The 16,048-nt window shown below is 52.3% G+C and overlaps 1 protein-coding gene across 3 annotated transcripts; it reads left to right on the forward strand.

The window, feature by feature from the left end:
• Positions 1-4,430: 4,430 nt before the first annotated feature.
• Positions 4,431-15,052, forward strand: PI16 (peptidase inhibitor 16). 3 transcript variants are annotated; one of them, XM_043591268.1, is made up of 7 exons: positions 4,883-5,170; positions 9,524-9,745; positions 11,525-11,634; positions 11,905-11,993; positions 13,110-13,787; positions 13,999-14,138; positions 14,475-15,052. In XM_043591268.1, exons 1-6 carry the CDS (start codon positions 5,015-5,017, stop codon positions 14,118-14,120), a joined length of 1,377 nt encoding a protein of 458 aa, XP_043447203.1. In that variant the 5' UTR covers positions 4,883-5,014; the 3' UTR covers positions 14,121-14,138; positions 14,475-15,052. The 3 variants fall into 3 exon arrangements, with proteins under 3 accessions (XP_043447202.1, XP_043447203.1, XP_043447204.1); XM_043591269.1 differs by having other exon boundaries at positions 14,582-15,052; XM_043591267.1 differs by having other exon boundaries at positions 4,431-5,170; positions 13,999-15,052.
• The last annotated feature ends 996 nt before the right edge of the window (positions 15,053-16,048 follow it).

Below are 16,048 nucleotides of genomic sequence, written 5' to 3' on the forward strand. Positions count from 1 at the left end.
CATAGCTATTTGAAAGTCTTCCAGACTGTTCTATTATCTCAAATTTGGGGGACAGAAACCCTCCCATTTGTGTTGTATGCTGCTGCTCACCATAGCTCAGTTCCCTGTGTGTTTTATAATTTCTGATTGTGCGCTAAAGCGGGGGTTTGTTTTCCCTCGTGGATGACCCAAGTGGCCTGGGTTGTGAAAGCTCCCTCCAGACATGATTTTCCCTTATTTCTGCTGAGACTACTCCCACCACCACCACTACTCAATATCCATCCTACTTTGGACCAGTTTAAGAATTCCTAAGTTTTGGGGCACCTAAGTTAAGCGTTCGACTCTTGATTTTGGGTCACATCATGATCTCACGGGTTTGTGAGATTGAGCCCTGCGTTGGGCTCTGTGCTGCTTAGGATTCTCTCTCTCTCTCTCTCCCCCTTCCCCTTACACGCACTCACACTCTCTTTCTTAAAATAAATAAATAAACTTTAAAAAATAGGGCACCTGGGTGGCTCAGTCGGTTAAGCGTCCGACTTCAGCTCAGGTCACGATCTCTCGGTCCGTGAGTTCGAGCCCCGCGTCGGGCTCTGGGCTGATGGCTCAGAGCCTGGAGCCTGCTTCCGATTCCGTGTCTCCCTCTCTCTCTGCCCCTGCCCCGTTCATGCTCTGTCTCTCTCTGTCTCAAAAATAAGTAAAAAACGTTTAAAATAAATAAATAAATAAATAAATAAATAAATAAATGAAATAAAATACCAAGTTTTGTTTGTGGTAAAATACACATAACATAACAAAGTTTACTCTTGCCCATTTTCATGTGTGCAGTTCAGTGGCATTAAAGCACATTCACACACTCTGCAACCATCACCACATCCAGTTTCAGAACTTTTTCATCTTGCCAAACTGAAACTGTATGCGTTAAAAAAATAACTCATTTCCCTCTCCTCCTGGCCGCTGGAAACTACTGTTCTACTTTCTGTCTCTATGAATTTGACTAGTCTATGTCCCTCATATAAGTGGAATCATACAATAGTTATCTTTTTGTGTCTGGCTTATTTCACTTAGCAGAATGTCTTCAAGGTTCCTCCACTCCTTTTGTTGTTTTTTTTTTTTTAAGTTGGCCCCACACCCAGCATGGAGCCCGACAAAGGGCTTGAACTCACGACTCGGAGATCAAGACCTGAGTTGAGATCGAGTCGGAGGCTTAACTGACTGAGCCCCCAGGCGCCCAATAGATATCCTTCCTTTTTAAGGCTGGATAAAATTTCATTGTATGTATATACCACATTTTGTTTATCAGTTGTTCTTTGATGGGCATTTGGGTGGTTTCCATCTTTTAACTGTCGTGAATAGCGTTGCTATGAACACTGATGTGCCAATATCTGTTCAAATCTCTGCTTTAAATTCTTTTGGATAGGGGCGCCTGGGTGGCGCAGTCGGTTAAGCATCCGACTTCAGCCAGGTCACGATCTTGCGGTCCATGAGTTCGAGCCCCGCGTCGGGCTCTGGGCTGATGGCTCAGAGCCTGGAGCCTGTTTCCGATTCTGTGTCTCCCTCTCTCTCTGCCCCTCCCCCGTTCATGCTCTGTCTCTCTCTGTCCCAAAAATAAATAAACGTTGAAAAAAAAAATTTTTTTTTTAAAAAAAATTTTTTTGGATATATACTCAGAAGTGGAATTGTTGGATCATAATGTTATTCTGTTTCGTTTTTCTGGGTAACCACCGTACTGTCTTCCACGTGGCTGCACCATTTTACGTTGTCAGGAGCAATGCACAAGCGTTCCGATTTCACTATATCTTTGCCAGCACTTGGTATTTTCAGAGGAGTGTTGTTTTGTTGTTATAACAGCCATCCTAACGGGTGTGAAGTGATATCTCATTGTGTGTGTGTGTGTGTGTGTGTGTGTGTATAAGTTTATTTATTTATTTAGAGAGAGAAAGAGCACAGGCATGCACACACAAGTGGGAAAGCAGCAGAGAGAGAATGGCAGAGAGGGAAGGAGAGAGAGAAATCCCAAGCAGGCTCTGTGCTGTCATCCCAAAGCCCGACGTGGGACTCCATCTCAAGAACCATGAGATCATGACCTTAGCCAAAACTAAGAGCTGGATGCTTAACCGACTGAGCCACCCGGGTGCCCCATCACTGTGGTTTTGACTTGCATTTCCCTAATGACTAGACATTGAGCATCTTTTCATGTGCTTTTGGCTCACCTGTATATCTTTGGAGAAATGTCTATTCAAATCCTGTGTCCATTTTTTAATCAGAAATTTTGGGTTGCTTTGTTCTTGAATTGCAGGAGTTTTTTAATATATATTAATCCCTTATCAGGTATAGGATTTGATAATATTTCCTTCCCTTCCATGGGTTGCCTTTTCACTGTGTATATTTCATTCTTTGAGATGAAATTCATCTATATTTTCTTTTGTTGCCTATATTTTGGTGTCACACCCAAAAAATCCTTGCCAAATCCAATGTCATGAAGTTTCCCCCCATGTTTTCTTCTCTTGTTTTGTAGTTTTAGCTCTTATGAGTAGGTGTTTGATCCATTTTGAGTTGATTATTTTTACTTTTGTATATGGGGCAAAGTAAGGGTCCAACGTCATTCTTTTTCATGTGGATATCCAGTTTTTCCCACAAGACCTGTTGAAAAGACTATCCTTTCTCCATTAAATGGTCTTGGCATTCTTGTCAAAAATCATTTGATCGTATATGCAAGAGTTTATTCTGGGATCTGTATTCTACTCCATTGGTCTACATGTCTGTGTTTATGCCAATGCCACACTGTTTTGATTATTGTAGCTTTGAAGTAAATTTAAAAATCAGGAAATGTGAGACCTCCAACTTTATGTTTTTCTTTTTCAAGATTGTTTTGGCTATTTGGAGTCCTTTGAGATTCCATATGATTTTAGAATCATATGGGGGATGGGTTCTTTTATTTCTGCAAAAATCATCATTGGGATTTTGATAGGGATTGCACTCTATAAATTGCTTTTAGTATTAAAACTTATAATCCATGAACATGGGATATCTTTTCACCTATTCATGTCTTCTCTAATTTCTTTCAGCAATGTTTTGTAGTTTTTGTTTGTTAGTTTTGTTTTGTTTTAGCGAGAAGGGGAAGAGAGAGCATGGACATGAGCGGGGGAGAGGAGCAGAGGGAAAGAGAGAGAGAATCTTAAGCAGGCTCCATGCTCAGTGCAGAGCCCGATGCAGGGCTCGAGCCCACAACCCTGGGATCATGACCTGAGCCGATATCAAGAGTCAGACACCTTAACCAACTGAGCCACCCGGGCACTCCAGCGTTTTGTGGTTTTAAATGTACAAGTCTGTTGCCTCCTTGGTTAGGTTTACTCCTAAGTTATTTCATTCTATTTATTGTTATTATGAATGGAATTGTTTTCTTAATTTCCTTTTGGGTTATTCATTGTTAGTGTATAGAAATACCACTTGTTTTGTGTGTTGTTTTTGTATCTTACAGCTTTGCTGAGTTCCTAAGTTAGTTCTAACAGGTATGTGTGTCTGTGTGTGTGATCCAAGTTGTGTTTGTGTTTGCTTTTGTTTTTACCCAGAGACCTGAGCAGTAACAGGTTTTCTTGACATCTTCCAACGCCAGAGAGTAGACTTTTTCTAGGTCCCATTCCCTGAGAGGGCAGCCTTTAAGAATCCAAGCTGAGGGGCACCTGGGTGGCCCAGTCAGTTAAGCGTCCAGTTTCGGCTCATGTCATGATCTCACGGCTTGTGAGTTCCAGCCCCGCACCCGGCTCTGTGCTGACAGCGCGGAGCCTGGAGCCCACTTTGAGTTCTGTGTCTCCCTCTCTCTCTGCCCCTCTGCCACTCACACTCTGTCTCTCAAAAATAAATAAACATTAAAAACATTAAAAAAAAAAAAAAAAAAAAGAATCCCAGCTGAACTCAAGAGTACTGGTTCCAGATTCCTGCCTCAGGAAGGCCAAGACCTTGGTCCCTGCCCCTGCATGGTCATTACCATCAAAGTGCTTGGCCCCCGGGCCCATTTCCCCTCCAATTCCCCGCCCCCCACCCCCACCCCCCACTCCCCCAACTCCTGCTGCATCAGCTCAGTCATGCCTCTGCTTTTCTGCTCTCTCTTGATTTCAAAAACAGACACATTCTATTTTCTCGATATTCAGAGCAGGAAAGGTCCCAACATCCCACTTCCAAATGAGCACCTCAAGCACATGCATTCAACAGGCACAGAGAAGCCAACATCGCTCCCTAGTGAAAAGCACAATTCCAGGATACGGCTAGAGGGGGAACACCTCAGTCTCTTCTCTCGTGGGCAGGAGTCCTGCCCACCCCACCCCCCACCCCCACCCCGCCATGGGGCTGGGGGCTGGCCAAGGCCGTGCCATATGAGTAATCGTTGGCTACGGTTACTGGGGGCTACTGTGTGCCAGATACTCTACTGGATGCTTCACATACATTTGATCTCATTTAATCCTCCTTCCAGCCCGATGAGGTAGGTACTATTACGGCCACTGATTTAATTGACAAAACTGCCAACAGTTCAGCTGGCAGAGGAGCAGAGTCAAGATTTAGGCTTCGGTTGGCCCGTGCCTTTTACCGAACACATCTTGGCTTCCTCCGTTCTCCCGTAAGTCAAATAGAGTTTCCTCATCTTCCCCAATCCTCAGGGACGGGGTCCGTGTGGTTTTCTTCCTCTTGCTTGTCCTCGGGCGCCCAGTGGGTGTGACTTGGGTTGCTCGATTTTGCCCCCCCGGGGGGACCTTTCCACAACTCAGGAGGGACTGTGGACCGCACAGAGCTCTTGGCCTGAGCCCCCGTTACGGGAGAAAGGAGGCTGTTGCCAAGGACTCCGAGGGGAGATAAATGCCGGGAGTGGACTCAACTCTGGTCAGGACCCAAGCACCCAGCCCTCCCAGAGACACTGTGTGAGCCGGGCCAGCCCTGTAGACAGCCCCTCCCGCCGCCCCAGCCAGGGTGGTGCTTGCCTGGGGAGGACTTTAAATCCAGCCGCCAGACCCCTGGCCGGGAGAGGCGGAGAGGACTGGCCACCATGCACAGCTCCGACAGTCTGCTGCTGCTGCTGCTGCTGGCGGCCACCACGGGCCCCGCCGGCGCCCTCAGTGATGATGAGAAACGCGTGATGGTGGAGCTGCACAACCTCTACCGGTCCCAGGCGTCCCCACCCGCCGCTGACATGCTGCAAATGGTGAGTGCGCCTGGGGGGGGGGGGGGGGCGCTCGCCTGCCCAGACCGAAGGGGCGCTGAGCCAGGACCCCCCAATCCCTCCCACCCCCGGGTTGAAGCTCCCTCAGAGACTCATCTCTCTGGTCAGTGACAGAATTCCTGATATTATGTAATTCACAGATCCCCAGAGGCAGCCCCATTATACAGATCAGGAAACTGAGGCTCGGCGGGGCTTGCGGGTCCCACAGCCGGTAGAGCCAGACCTGGGAGCCCCAGCTTCCCACTCCAGTGATTCCTTCCCAGCACTTCCTAAAATGCAGGTGCCCCTGATTGAGGGGAACACAGGAAGTTCCTAATACAATGAGAGGAGGAACAAGGGCAGCAGGAAGGGCCCCAGCACCTAGGAAGGAGGGATGGTCTATGGAGGTGGGTGAGAACAGGAGCCAGAAGCGGGCCGGATCACACAGTTCAAATCCTGTCTCGGTCACGCAACAAGACCCGCGATTTGGGGGAGTCCCTTAAACTGGTAGGGACCCTCAGTTTTTCATCTGTAAAATGGGATCCTAATTAGAGCTACATATACATCAACATGGAGTGAATCTCACAGATATAACACTGGGGGGGGGGATTAAATCTAAAATATATATATACGTACAGTAGGACATACTTACAGAAGGTTTTTTTTTTTAATTTTTTTTTAACGTTTATTCATTTTTGAGACAGAGAGAGACACAGCATGAACGGGGGAGGGGCAGAGAGAGAGGGAGACACAGAATCGGAAGCAAGCTCCAGGCTCTGAGCCATCAGCCCAGAGCCCGACGCGGGGCTCGAACTCGCGGACCGCGAGATCGTGACCTGAGGTGAAGTCGGACGCTCAACCGACTGAGCCACCCAGGCGCCCCCAGAAGGTTTTAAACATGTAAAAAATACTATTGTATATTGGTGGGGACACATGCAAATATTGTCAGCATACAGGGACGTTCCTATAGATGATGGAAGCCAGATTTTGGGTGGCAGTAACCTCTGTCGAGAGGGAGAGTTATTTGATGGTAGGGTCAGGAGGCAGGGTGTTTATGCTCAAGATGAAAAAAGATAAAATCAGAAATTCACCCCCTTCCTGCCCTCCCTGAGGGCTGAACTGGCCGTCCTCTGGGCCAACCTGGAGGATTCCTGGGCAGTGTCCAGGGACGCCACAGTTAGTGCCCCAGAGCAAGGTCACCCCTGGGGAAGAGAGCAGTGAGCCTGAGGGTCCGAGACTGGAGTCCTAATTGCTCCATTCAATCTGGCGAAGTGATTCTGGACCGGTCCCTCTACCTTCAAAGGCTTCCATTTCCTGATCTATCACTTGGGACTGGCAATTCCTACCCTGAGGGTCAGATGGGATGATGTATGACAGAGGTCAAGGAAGGCCTCTAGAAATGCACACAGCAGGACCATTCAACCCCTGTCGGCCCGGCAACCAGGAACTGTAGACGATAGATGAGGAGCACGGGAGGCTGGCACCTGCTCTGCCAGTACCTCCCTGATTGAGGCCTGGAACTCATTGTTGAGCCTCAGTTTCTCCGTCTGTAGATCCCTGATGCCCTACAGTCTTGTTGGCTACCCAAGCCAGGAGCTGCTTTGCAGACAGAGGTGGACCTTGGGGTGGGGCCACATTCTGGGAAGCAGTTTGGATATTCAGGGGATACGGTGCTGTCTGGTGCGAAGTGATGGGAGGAGGGGATGGCCTGGGACACCGGGATAAATTTGGGACAAGGCTCAGGCTCGACCTCAGCACGCGGTATATACAGACACTCTGGAGACAGACGGCCTGGTTCAAACCTTGATTCTGCCATGTATTAGCTGTGCGACCTTGGCCAAGTGCCTTAACCTCTCTGTGTCTCAGCTTCCTCATCTGTAAATTGAAGATGATGACTACATAGCAAGTCCCTTGTAAGACAGTTGCCAGGATCAAATGAGTGAATATTTATAAAGCACTTAGAACGGCGTGTGGCGCACGGTAAGGGCTCATAAGTGTTGGATTAACCAAAGAGGGAATGAATCCAGGATGACGCAGGTGGCAGTTATCATGGACGCCTTTCTCTCCCTGAGCGTCCACATCTAATCATCACCGCTTTTACCTCCCAGAGGGTTCAATTTTCCTTGAACCCTACTTCCCCATCCTCATTCCTTCCTACAACCCTGATCCAGTGTTTCATTACTTCTCCCAAGGACTCCTAAAACGGTCTCGGCCTGCTCCCCCAGCCTCCGGCCTCTGCTTCCAGAATGAACAATCCAGCGCATGGGCCTGACCTTGCTCAAAACCCTTCAATGGCTCCCACTGGCTCCTGACCGCCTCGGGATAGACCTCCAGCTCCTGAGAGGGCTCTCTCTGTGTGTCTGACCCCTGCTTACACCTCCAGCCTCCTCTCCTGCTCAGTTTTTCCCTCAGGAACCTCAACAGCTTCTCCTTCCCCAGCCAAAACGTTGTATCTCACCTCTATGCCTTTGCTCGTGCTGTGCCCCGGTTCAGATGTCTTTCCCCGTCCACCTGACCAATGCCTCAGTTTTAGCACTTAGCTTAGTGTCTCCTCTAAGTGGCCCTCTTTGGTGCCTCTATAGTATCCACTGCATATGTGTCATTTAGCACACGGTGGCCCAATCACCAGTTTATGACAATGTGAACTTGGGCTTCTAGGTCCTTGCTCTCACCTCCAGGCTGGTACAGTGCCCAAGACTGTGTGTTGAATGAGTGGATGAATGAACGGACTTGCTTTCAGATGGTGACCATGTGGCCAGTGTGGGTGGGTGCCGTGACTCTCAAATACCCACGGGGGTCTCTGGAAGACTGAGAAGACCTGAGACCCACAGGAACGACTCTCCTGGCAGAACTCCACGCAGCCAGCCCGAACAGGAATCACAGCCGGGCTCAGTAGGGAGACCGCTTTGAAGCAGGGTCTGTCTCAGTCATCAACAGTTGACACATGCGTATCGAGCACCTGCTATGAGCCAGCACTGTGCCAGACACTGGGGTGACATACCCTGAAGGAGGTCGCAGTTTAGTCTGGAGCCCCGCACATCATCCCAGACACCCAGATCCAGGTTCCCCGTACCTTGCCCTTTCCCTCTCCCGACCCGCCCTTACTTACTCCCAGAGTCTGAAGACGCTCCGGGACCAGTGATTTGGGACAGAAACACCCAGGGAGGGAAAGGGATTCACCCATAGTCACAAAGTGGGGGGGGGGGGGGTCCCAGTCCAGTGTGACCGCCCCTCCCCCCCCCTTCGCAGGCAGCTGCTCCTGAGAACCTTATGTGGGTGAGGAGCCCCATCCCCCCCCCCCCCTCAGGGTCGCCCAAGCTCTTGACACTTTACAGGCCGTCTGGCTCCCACAGCTGGCTGGGACCCCAGAGGGTGGAACAGGAGTTGCCGCCAGGCCATCCATTTCTAGGAGAGGCCAAGGACAAAGTTTAATGGGATCCAGGCCTTCCTCCTCAATCCTTTGTTAATCCGTCTTCCCACCCACACTGGGCCTGTCCTCCTGGCTGGGGACCCAGAGAACTCAGAGGTCCCTTAACCTAAAATGCCCCCTCCCGCTGCCTCACCTGAAGTCCCGCCTGAAGGACGGGACGTTGGGATCTGACAGCTCCTTGAGACACCAAGGCTCTGAAACCAGGCCTCTCCGTAAGGGTCACACAGGGACACTTCATTTTCTTGGGGAAAGGGGTTGTCAGTTGACAAGAGTTGAGAGCACCTGGGAATGGCACTTGGGAGGGCAGCCTGGAGCTGGTAAAGCCATGGAGGCTGGGCGACCCCAAGGGGAGAGTGGGACCTGAGAGGGGAGTATCATATTTATGGTGGGAGGGTGAGGGGTTGGGAGGGGCTGGATCAACAGTGCAGCCCTTGAACCTCTCACTGGACGTTCTGTGGTCTTCAGAGCAGGCAGACAGTCCTGGGAGGTAGGCAGGGTACAGCCACCACCTTTCACACAGGAGGATATTAATATTAATTAATAACAACAGTGTCACAAACACCATCTCATTTATTCCTCCCAAAGCACCGCGAGACTTCAGAAAGGTCAGGCACTCTGTCTAAAATCACACAGCTGGTAAATGGTCCTAAGCTTAGCTCACTCCATGGCCTGGGGTGGCACCCTCCCATCCCCCACCCCCACCCCCACAGAAGCCCGCCAGGAGCACAGACCTGTTCCTGATCTTGGCCAAGAGTCACCCCGAAGGAGGGGAGGGTCTCCCGCCCCCAAGAGGCCCCCAGGACACCTTCAACCTTCTTCTCTGATCCCCAGAATTGTGGGTATCCTCACCTCTCTCTCCCGCAACCCTCTCCCACCTCCACCGAGCCCAAGGCGTTCCTCACCTCCCTCTCCGACCTGCCCCGCAGAGGTGGGACGAGGAGCTGGCCGCCTTCGCCAAGGCCTACGCGCAGAAGTGCGTGTGGGGCCACAACAAGGAGCGCGGGCGGCGCGGGGAGAACCTGTTTGCCATCACGGACGAGGGCTTGGACGTGCCGCTGGCCATGGAGGAGTGGCACCACGAGCGCGAGCACTACAACCTCAGCGCAGCCACCTGCGACCAGGGCCAGATGTGCGGCCACTACACGCAGGTGCGAAGCCGCGGGGCGGGTGGGCGGGGAGGGGCCACAAGAGCACTGGGCGGGGCTACATGACTAGTGGGCGGGGCCGCACGAGCAGCGGGCGGGGCGGGGCAGAGGCCACCTGTCCCTTCACCGCCTGGGAGTCCGCTTCTTAAACTGCCTAAACCATTTTCAGTTCACTACAAAACCCACTAGTCGTTTGAAAATCTATGTGGCCCCTCCGGTCCTCCTCGGACTGAGGGGACCTAAGTTAGGTGTCGCAGAGCCAGTTTCGTGGACAGTAATTATTCTAGGCAATCCTGATCGACGTCTAAGCGGTCCTGTCCGACCTAAGTTAGTCAGGGCTGTTTGTGCCCGCGGTCTTCTGTCTCATTGTCCCTCTTCTGGCATTTCTCATAGCGTCTAAGTTGCTGCTTCTACTCTGCCAGGGACCGATAAAGCAAATAGACTATTGTGTTCTTCTGCTTTTAAAAACTATGCGTAAATGAGAGCAAATCGTCACTGAGCGAAGGTTCCAGGGAGACTCCGAGAGCATTTCCTGCTCCTCACAGTCACATTTTGCTTACGTCAGGGTTCTCACTGCACTTTGAAAGTTGGAGTTTGCAGATAAGAGGTGTTGGGTGGGGGTACTGTAGGGGTGTGTGTATGGGTGTGTAGAGGAATTAACATTAGTGTTCTTGAATTCTTATTTTCTCCACCCAATGCTCATTGTTCAAACAATACCATGACAATTTTTTTTTTAAATAAACATCTTCCCACCCATATCCACGAATTCCACTTTCCAGGGCTTTTGAGTGGTATTTTTAGTGCTACTCTTTAGGGAAGGGAATCCTAGTATCATCCACCCAGATGGAGAGGTTGTAAGTGCCCAGCAACCCTCCCTGGTTCCCTTCCCTCTGTGCCCTGCAATTTCTCACACTTCCCTTAACCCCAGCATGAGCGCGCGGGATCTTCCTGCAAGGATTACCATCAGTGCCCAGCGGGAGTGGGGCTGCTCCACCTCCAGCCCCATGTTCTCCAGGGCTGAGTGCACATGAACTCTGGGGTCATTTCTGCCTGGGAGATGCTCCATACTGGTACCTTCAGCTGACTTAAGTAGAAAAACCCCAATCCTGGGGTTGTGTGTAGGATAATAGCCAGAGCTAGATCTCAGAGCAAAAACTGGCCTCCATTTGAGCGACTCCCGAGCAGAGTGGGCCTAGAAACAAGGGGAGGCTGCTGGTCTCAGCCCATGGCAGTGCCCGAAAGTTTTGAATTTAAAAATTTTATACTTAAGACAGAATTCCTTCTAGCAGGTAGGGGGCCCAGACTTAGAAACAGCAGAGCAGATCCCTGCTTACTTGTGATTTGGGGGAAGCTCTGCTTCCAAAATGGCTTCTTCTATTTCTTGGATTTTGCTTGTTACTGGTATCCAAGATTCTCCCATTTGAGATTCATTCCTTTGGATGTACCCTGTTTAAAATGCACAGGAAATTGCAAAAAAAAAAAAAAATGCACAAGAAGAATTTATGAGGGTATATACAAAGGGAAGGTTTTCAGAGAGGCCTGTCCAAACAATGTGTGTGGTTGGCAGGGGGAACTAGATTGCTCAGGACAAATTCCACACCACCGCCCCCCCCCCCCCAGCAAAATCCCTGTTTAGAGTTTTGTCTTGAAGCTGCATGTCCTCAGACTTGGATCTCACAGGTTGTAGGGATCCTCTTCTCCCCACCCATAGAAGACTGGTGTAGAGACACTAGCTAGGGACAATCCCACCCAGACTAAACTGTTGAGTTTGCCCTCCTTCAGGTGGTCTGGGCCAAGACAGAGAGGATTGGCTGTGGCTCCCACTTCTGTGAGAAGCTCCAGGGTGTTGAGGAGACCAATATCCATTTGCTGGTTTGCAACTATGAGCCTCCGTGAGTGCCCAGGGAGTCCTGGGGGTAGGGGATGAGCAGGGCCAAGGGGAGGGTTGAGTTGGCAGTCTAAGAAAGTGGGAGGGGGCCAATCTGGGGCCCTTGGGGGAGATGTGAGGGCACGGATGGGAGTCTGCTCTCATTGACCCAGCAAGTTAGTTGGGAGCAAGTAAGACCCAGGGGTACTACCGGCCTAGGTGTGTGTATGAGGGATAAGGACAGGGGTTTGTAGGGACCGTCCCCCGCGCCCAGCACAGTCCTCGCCTCCTGCAGGGGGAACGTGAAGGGAAAGAGGCCCTACCAGGAAGGGACTCCATGCTCCCTGTGTCCCTCCGGCTACCGCTGCGAGAACTCCCTCTGTGGTGAGTTGGGGGTGGAGTGGGGAGGAGAAAGAAGGGGAGGGAAGGGATGCCTACAGGACGGTCCTAGAGCCTCCCGGGACTTCCAAGAGGTGCACGGGCAGGGGGAGGGGCCTGGCGGGATGCGACCTCCCGGGGCCCTTGGCGGGCCCACCCCATGCGGGTTCCCAAGCCCAATTCGCCTTCCTTGCTCAGCCACTTTGGCCCTCTGTCATTCAAAGTGACCGGTTTTCAACCCCCCAAGTGGAGGGTAGAGGAGAGTCCGGCGGCTCCCGAGCACCGGGCGAGGTGGGCGTGACCGGAGGGAAATGTTCCCCCATGTGGGCGGAGCCTGGCGGTGGGCGTGGACTTGAAGGGACCCGGCCTGCGTCGGGCACAGGCACCTAGCTGGAGAGTCCCCTGAAAAAGTGATTGTGTGAGCGCGGAGAGAGGATTTGCACGAGGAGGATGGAGAAGCCACTGTTACAACGTTATAATAAAACAACAAGGTTATAAAAAAGTATCATTTAGGGGCCTGGGTGGCTCCGTCGGTTAAGCGTCCGACTTCGGCTCAGGTCATGATCTCTCAGTTTGTGAGATCGAGCCCTGTGTAGGGTTCTGAGCTGACAGCTCAGAGCCTGGAGCCTGCTTCGGATTCTGTGTCTCCCTCTCTCTCTGCCCCTCCCCCGCTCACTCTCTGTCTGTCTCTGAAAAATGAATAAACCTTAAAAAATTTTTTAAATATTTTTTTTTTTTTAATTTTTTTTTTAAACGTTTATTTATTTTGGAGACAGAGAGAGACAGAGCATGAACGGGGGAGGGTCAGAGAGAGGGAGACACAGGATCTGAAACAGGCTCCAGGCTCTAAGCTGTCAGCACAGAGCCCGACGCGGGGCTCGAACTCACCGGACCGTGAGATCATGACCTGAGCCGAAGTCAGCCGCTTAACCGACTGAGCCACCCAGGCGCCCCAATATTTTTTAAATAAGTATCATTTATTATGAATGAAGGACATAGTCGCTGGAGAGGATGTGTTTGTGTGTCATCGTCAGACATTTGGTCGCCTCATCTTGATTGCCGGGGGGCTCCGGACACGGGGTCCTGCCACAGCACTAATGCCAAAGCCTTGTTTCTTATCAGAACTCATCAGAGACCCGGAGGAGGCTCAGGATTTGCCTTACCTGGTAACTGAGGCCCCATCTTCCCTGGCAACGGAAGCTTCAAGTTCTAAGAAAAGCGGTATCCCTTCTTCCGTGGCAACGGAAACTCCGTCCTCCTTGGTAACAGAGGTCTCGGGCCCCCTGGCAACCAAGGCTCTTCCGGCTGTAGAAACCAAGGCCCCGTCTCCCTTAGCAACGGAAGATTCCCCCTCCATGGCAACAGAGGCTCCACCTTCCTTAACAACTGAGGTCCCTTCCTCTTTGGCAACTCACAGCCCCTTTGCCTTGGATGAGGGGCCAGCAACCTTCTCCAAATCGACCAATGATCCCATCTCCCAATTGGCAGACAAAGAGGCCAGCAGGACAAGAATGCCCCCCAAGACCCCAGAGAGTTCTCTGCACCCCAAGATGTTCTTGACAGGGACACGGGAGCCACGACCCCACTCCCAGAAAGCAGGCAAGGCCGAGGCCGAGTTGTCTCCTTCCAGTGAGGTCTTGGCCTCAGTTTCTCCAGTCCAGGACAAGACAGGTGGGCTGCCGGCCACATTGGACCATGTGGGGCACACCTCCTCCAAGTCCCTGTCTAACTCCCCCAATACCTCTGCCACCTCTAATGCCGTGGGTGGGCGAACCCTGGCCCTGCAGTCGTCTTTGCCAGGTAAGACCCGTAGTGTTTGTCCCACTTCCCCGTCTTCCTCTAGAATGTTGGCGCTCTGCCCCCAGCATAGGTGTTATGGCCATAGCGGGGCATGCACCCTCTGAGTCAGAGCTTCCTCCCTGGCTGCTGGGCCCCCGCTTGCATGCCTGGCAGGGAGGGTGGGAGGTCGGGCAGAGCTGTCTCCAGGCTGAGGCCCTCTCCCTCCCTGCAGGCGCAGAGGGCCCTGAAAAGCCTAGCATCAAGTCAGGGCTGAAGTCGGGCCCTGGTCACATCTGGGGCCCCCTTCTGGGGCTGCTGCTCCTGCCTCTGCTGGTGCTGGCTGGAATCTTCTGAAGGGGTCATCACTCAAAGGCAAGGCCTGGTGGGGGGACCCTGGCCTCGTGCCCACTCCAGATGGTCTTTCTCCAAGCAAGAGGCCACAGTTTCCTGGGAAGGTCCTGCTCTGTGGCCCAGTAGCTGCCCCCCCCCCCCGGCCCCCCAGCCTTGACCCCAGCTTCTGGCCAGACGCCAAGCCAGTAACCTTGTGCTCTCAGGAGGCCTAAGGTCAACTCCTGGCTCTGCCCCAGGAGTGCCTCTGCCTCTGTGGGGGTCTCCCCTTAGCTAGCTGCAGACCGTGCTGGGCAGTGTTCCTGCGGCCACTTGTGCCCATTCTCCCGTTGTCCTGTGGTCACGTTTCTGCTCTTCCAGGGACAGAAGATATCGGTGCTTCCCTTGACCCCCTCCTAGTCCCCTGGCTTCTTCTTTAAGCCATCTGAGTCTGAGACTGTTTCCAGGAAGACCTTCTGCCTTCCCAGGGTGAAGAGATCAGCTGTCCTCCTGCCATGTCCCCACCCTGTCCCCCATCCCCAAACAAGATGCTTCTTGGCTGAAGGCCTTCTGGAAGGGAAAGGCTGCAGGGCACGCCTCATCCACAGATGCCTTTGGGGTGCGAGGCCTGGTTGGCTATGAGTTCAGGTTGCCACCTATGACTGCACCCCCTGCCTGGACCCCTCCTGCCCCTCCCACCTCAATCCCGGGTCTGGGTGGGGGTTCAAGAGAGATCCCTGCCCACCGATCCCTGCCAGAACTGTCTGCCTCTGCAGGTAGGGGGTTCTTCCTGAGCGCCCCCTCCCCCTACTTGCTGGTGTAGCCCCGGAGGGGGGGGTTGTGAGGGGCAGATGAAGGACAAGCCCCACCTGAATGGGGTTCTATGGGGGGAGGGGGCAGGCAGGGACCAGGGAAGGGAAGCAGCCCCTGACTCCTGAATAAAAGCCTGTGTAAGAATACCGAGTGTCTGTGCTTGTGAGGGGTGCAGGGCAAAAGGAGGGCTCTCTGAGAGGCCCTGAGGAGGTTCCCCTCCCAACCACTGGCAACGGTTCCTTCTCCCACACCTCCTGTCCCCCCCACACGCCATCCAGTCCTTCGGGGCGTCTTTCTTTTCCTTCCTAAAAACCGTCCCCCTCCACAACTCACATCTTCAGGCAGCCTGCGGGAAGGAGAAAGGGCCAAGGGGCTGGATCCCCCAGCTCCAGGAGTCACCAGTGGAGGCTAGTTGGGTTTTAGACCCAGAAGCAAGGAGTGGCATACAACCTCTTTGCAGGGTGCTGTCGCCCAGGCCCGTCGGGCACACAAGATCGGAAGGCTTTGCCAGCCGTCGGTGCCTGGAGGAATCCCAAGAAAGGGTTCTGGAGTCTCAGCCACATTCCCCCAGGGGACAACGGCAGGACTGTGCAGAGCGCTGTCCGGCAGGAAAGCACAGATGTGGGGGGAGTGGGGGGTGGGGGTGCGGCTAGCAGCAGATGACAGGGCAGCTTGGGATCGAGCAGGGGCTGGTGGGGAGGGGGAGAGCGCCTGCCTGGAGTGTGAGCAGTTAAAACAGGAAGCATACAAGTCAGGCTGTGTGGTGACTGTAAATATATATTACATAGTCCTATTTATGTGTATGTGTACATGTATATATGATACAATATATTAAGATATCTTAAAGATATAAATTAAGACATAACTCATATAGGGGCGCCTGGGTGACTCCGTCAGCTGAGCGTCTTGACTCTTGATTTCGGCTCAGGTCATGATCCCAGGGTCGGGGGATCAAGTCCCATGTCAGGCTCCGTGCTGAGTGTGGAGCCTGCTTGGGATTCTCTCTCCCCCGTCCCTCTCCGTCGCGTGTGTTCTAAAATAACTATATATAACTCATATAAAATTCACCCATTTAAAGTGACCACTCAGTGGTTTTTACTCACAGGGTGGTGCAACCATCAGAACATTTTAGAATGTTCTCA

The sequence above is a fragment of the Prionailurus bengalensis genome, chromosome B2, assembly GCF_016509475.1.
Source record: "Prionailurus bengalensis isolate Pbe53 chromosome B2, Fcat_Pben_1.1_paternal_pri, whole genome shotgun sequence".
Lineage (NCBI taxonomy): Eukaryota > Metazoa > Chordata > Mammalia > Carnivora > Felidae > Prionailurus > Prionailurus bengalensis.

Bases quoted from the DNA above. Each gene is read 5' to 3' on its own strand.
- PI16 (XM_043591267.1), top strand. From the start codon at position 5,015: ATGCACAGCTCCGACAGTCTGCTGCTGCTGCTGCTGCTGGCGGCCACC. The intron at 9,746-11,524 runs GTGCGAAGCCGC...GCCCTCCTTCAG, and splicing joins TGTGCGGCCACTACACGCAG to GTGGTCTGGGCCAAGACAGA. The intron at 11,994-13,109 runs GTGAGTTGGGGG...GTTTCTTATCAG, and splicing joins CTGCGAGAACTCCCTCTGTG to AACTCATCAGAGACCCGGAG.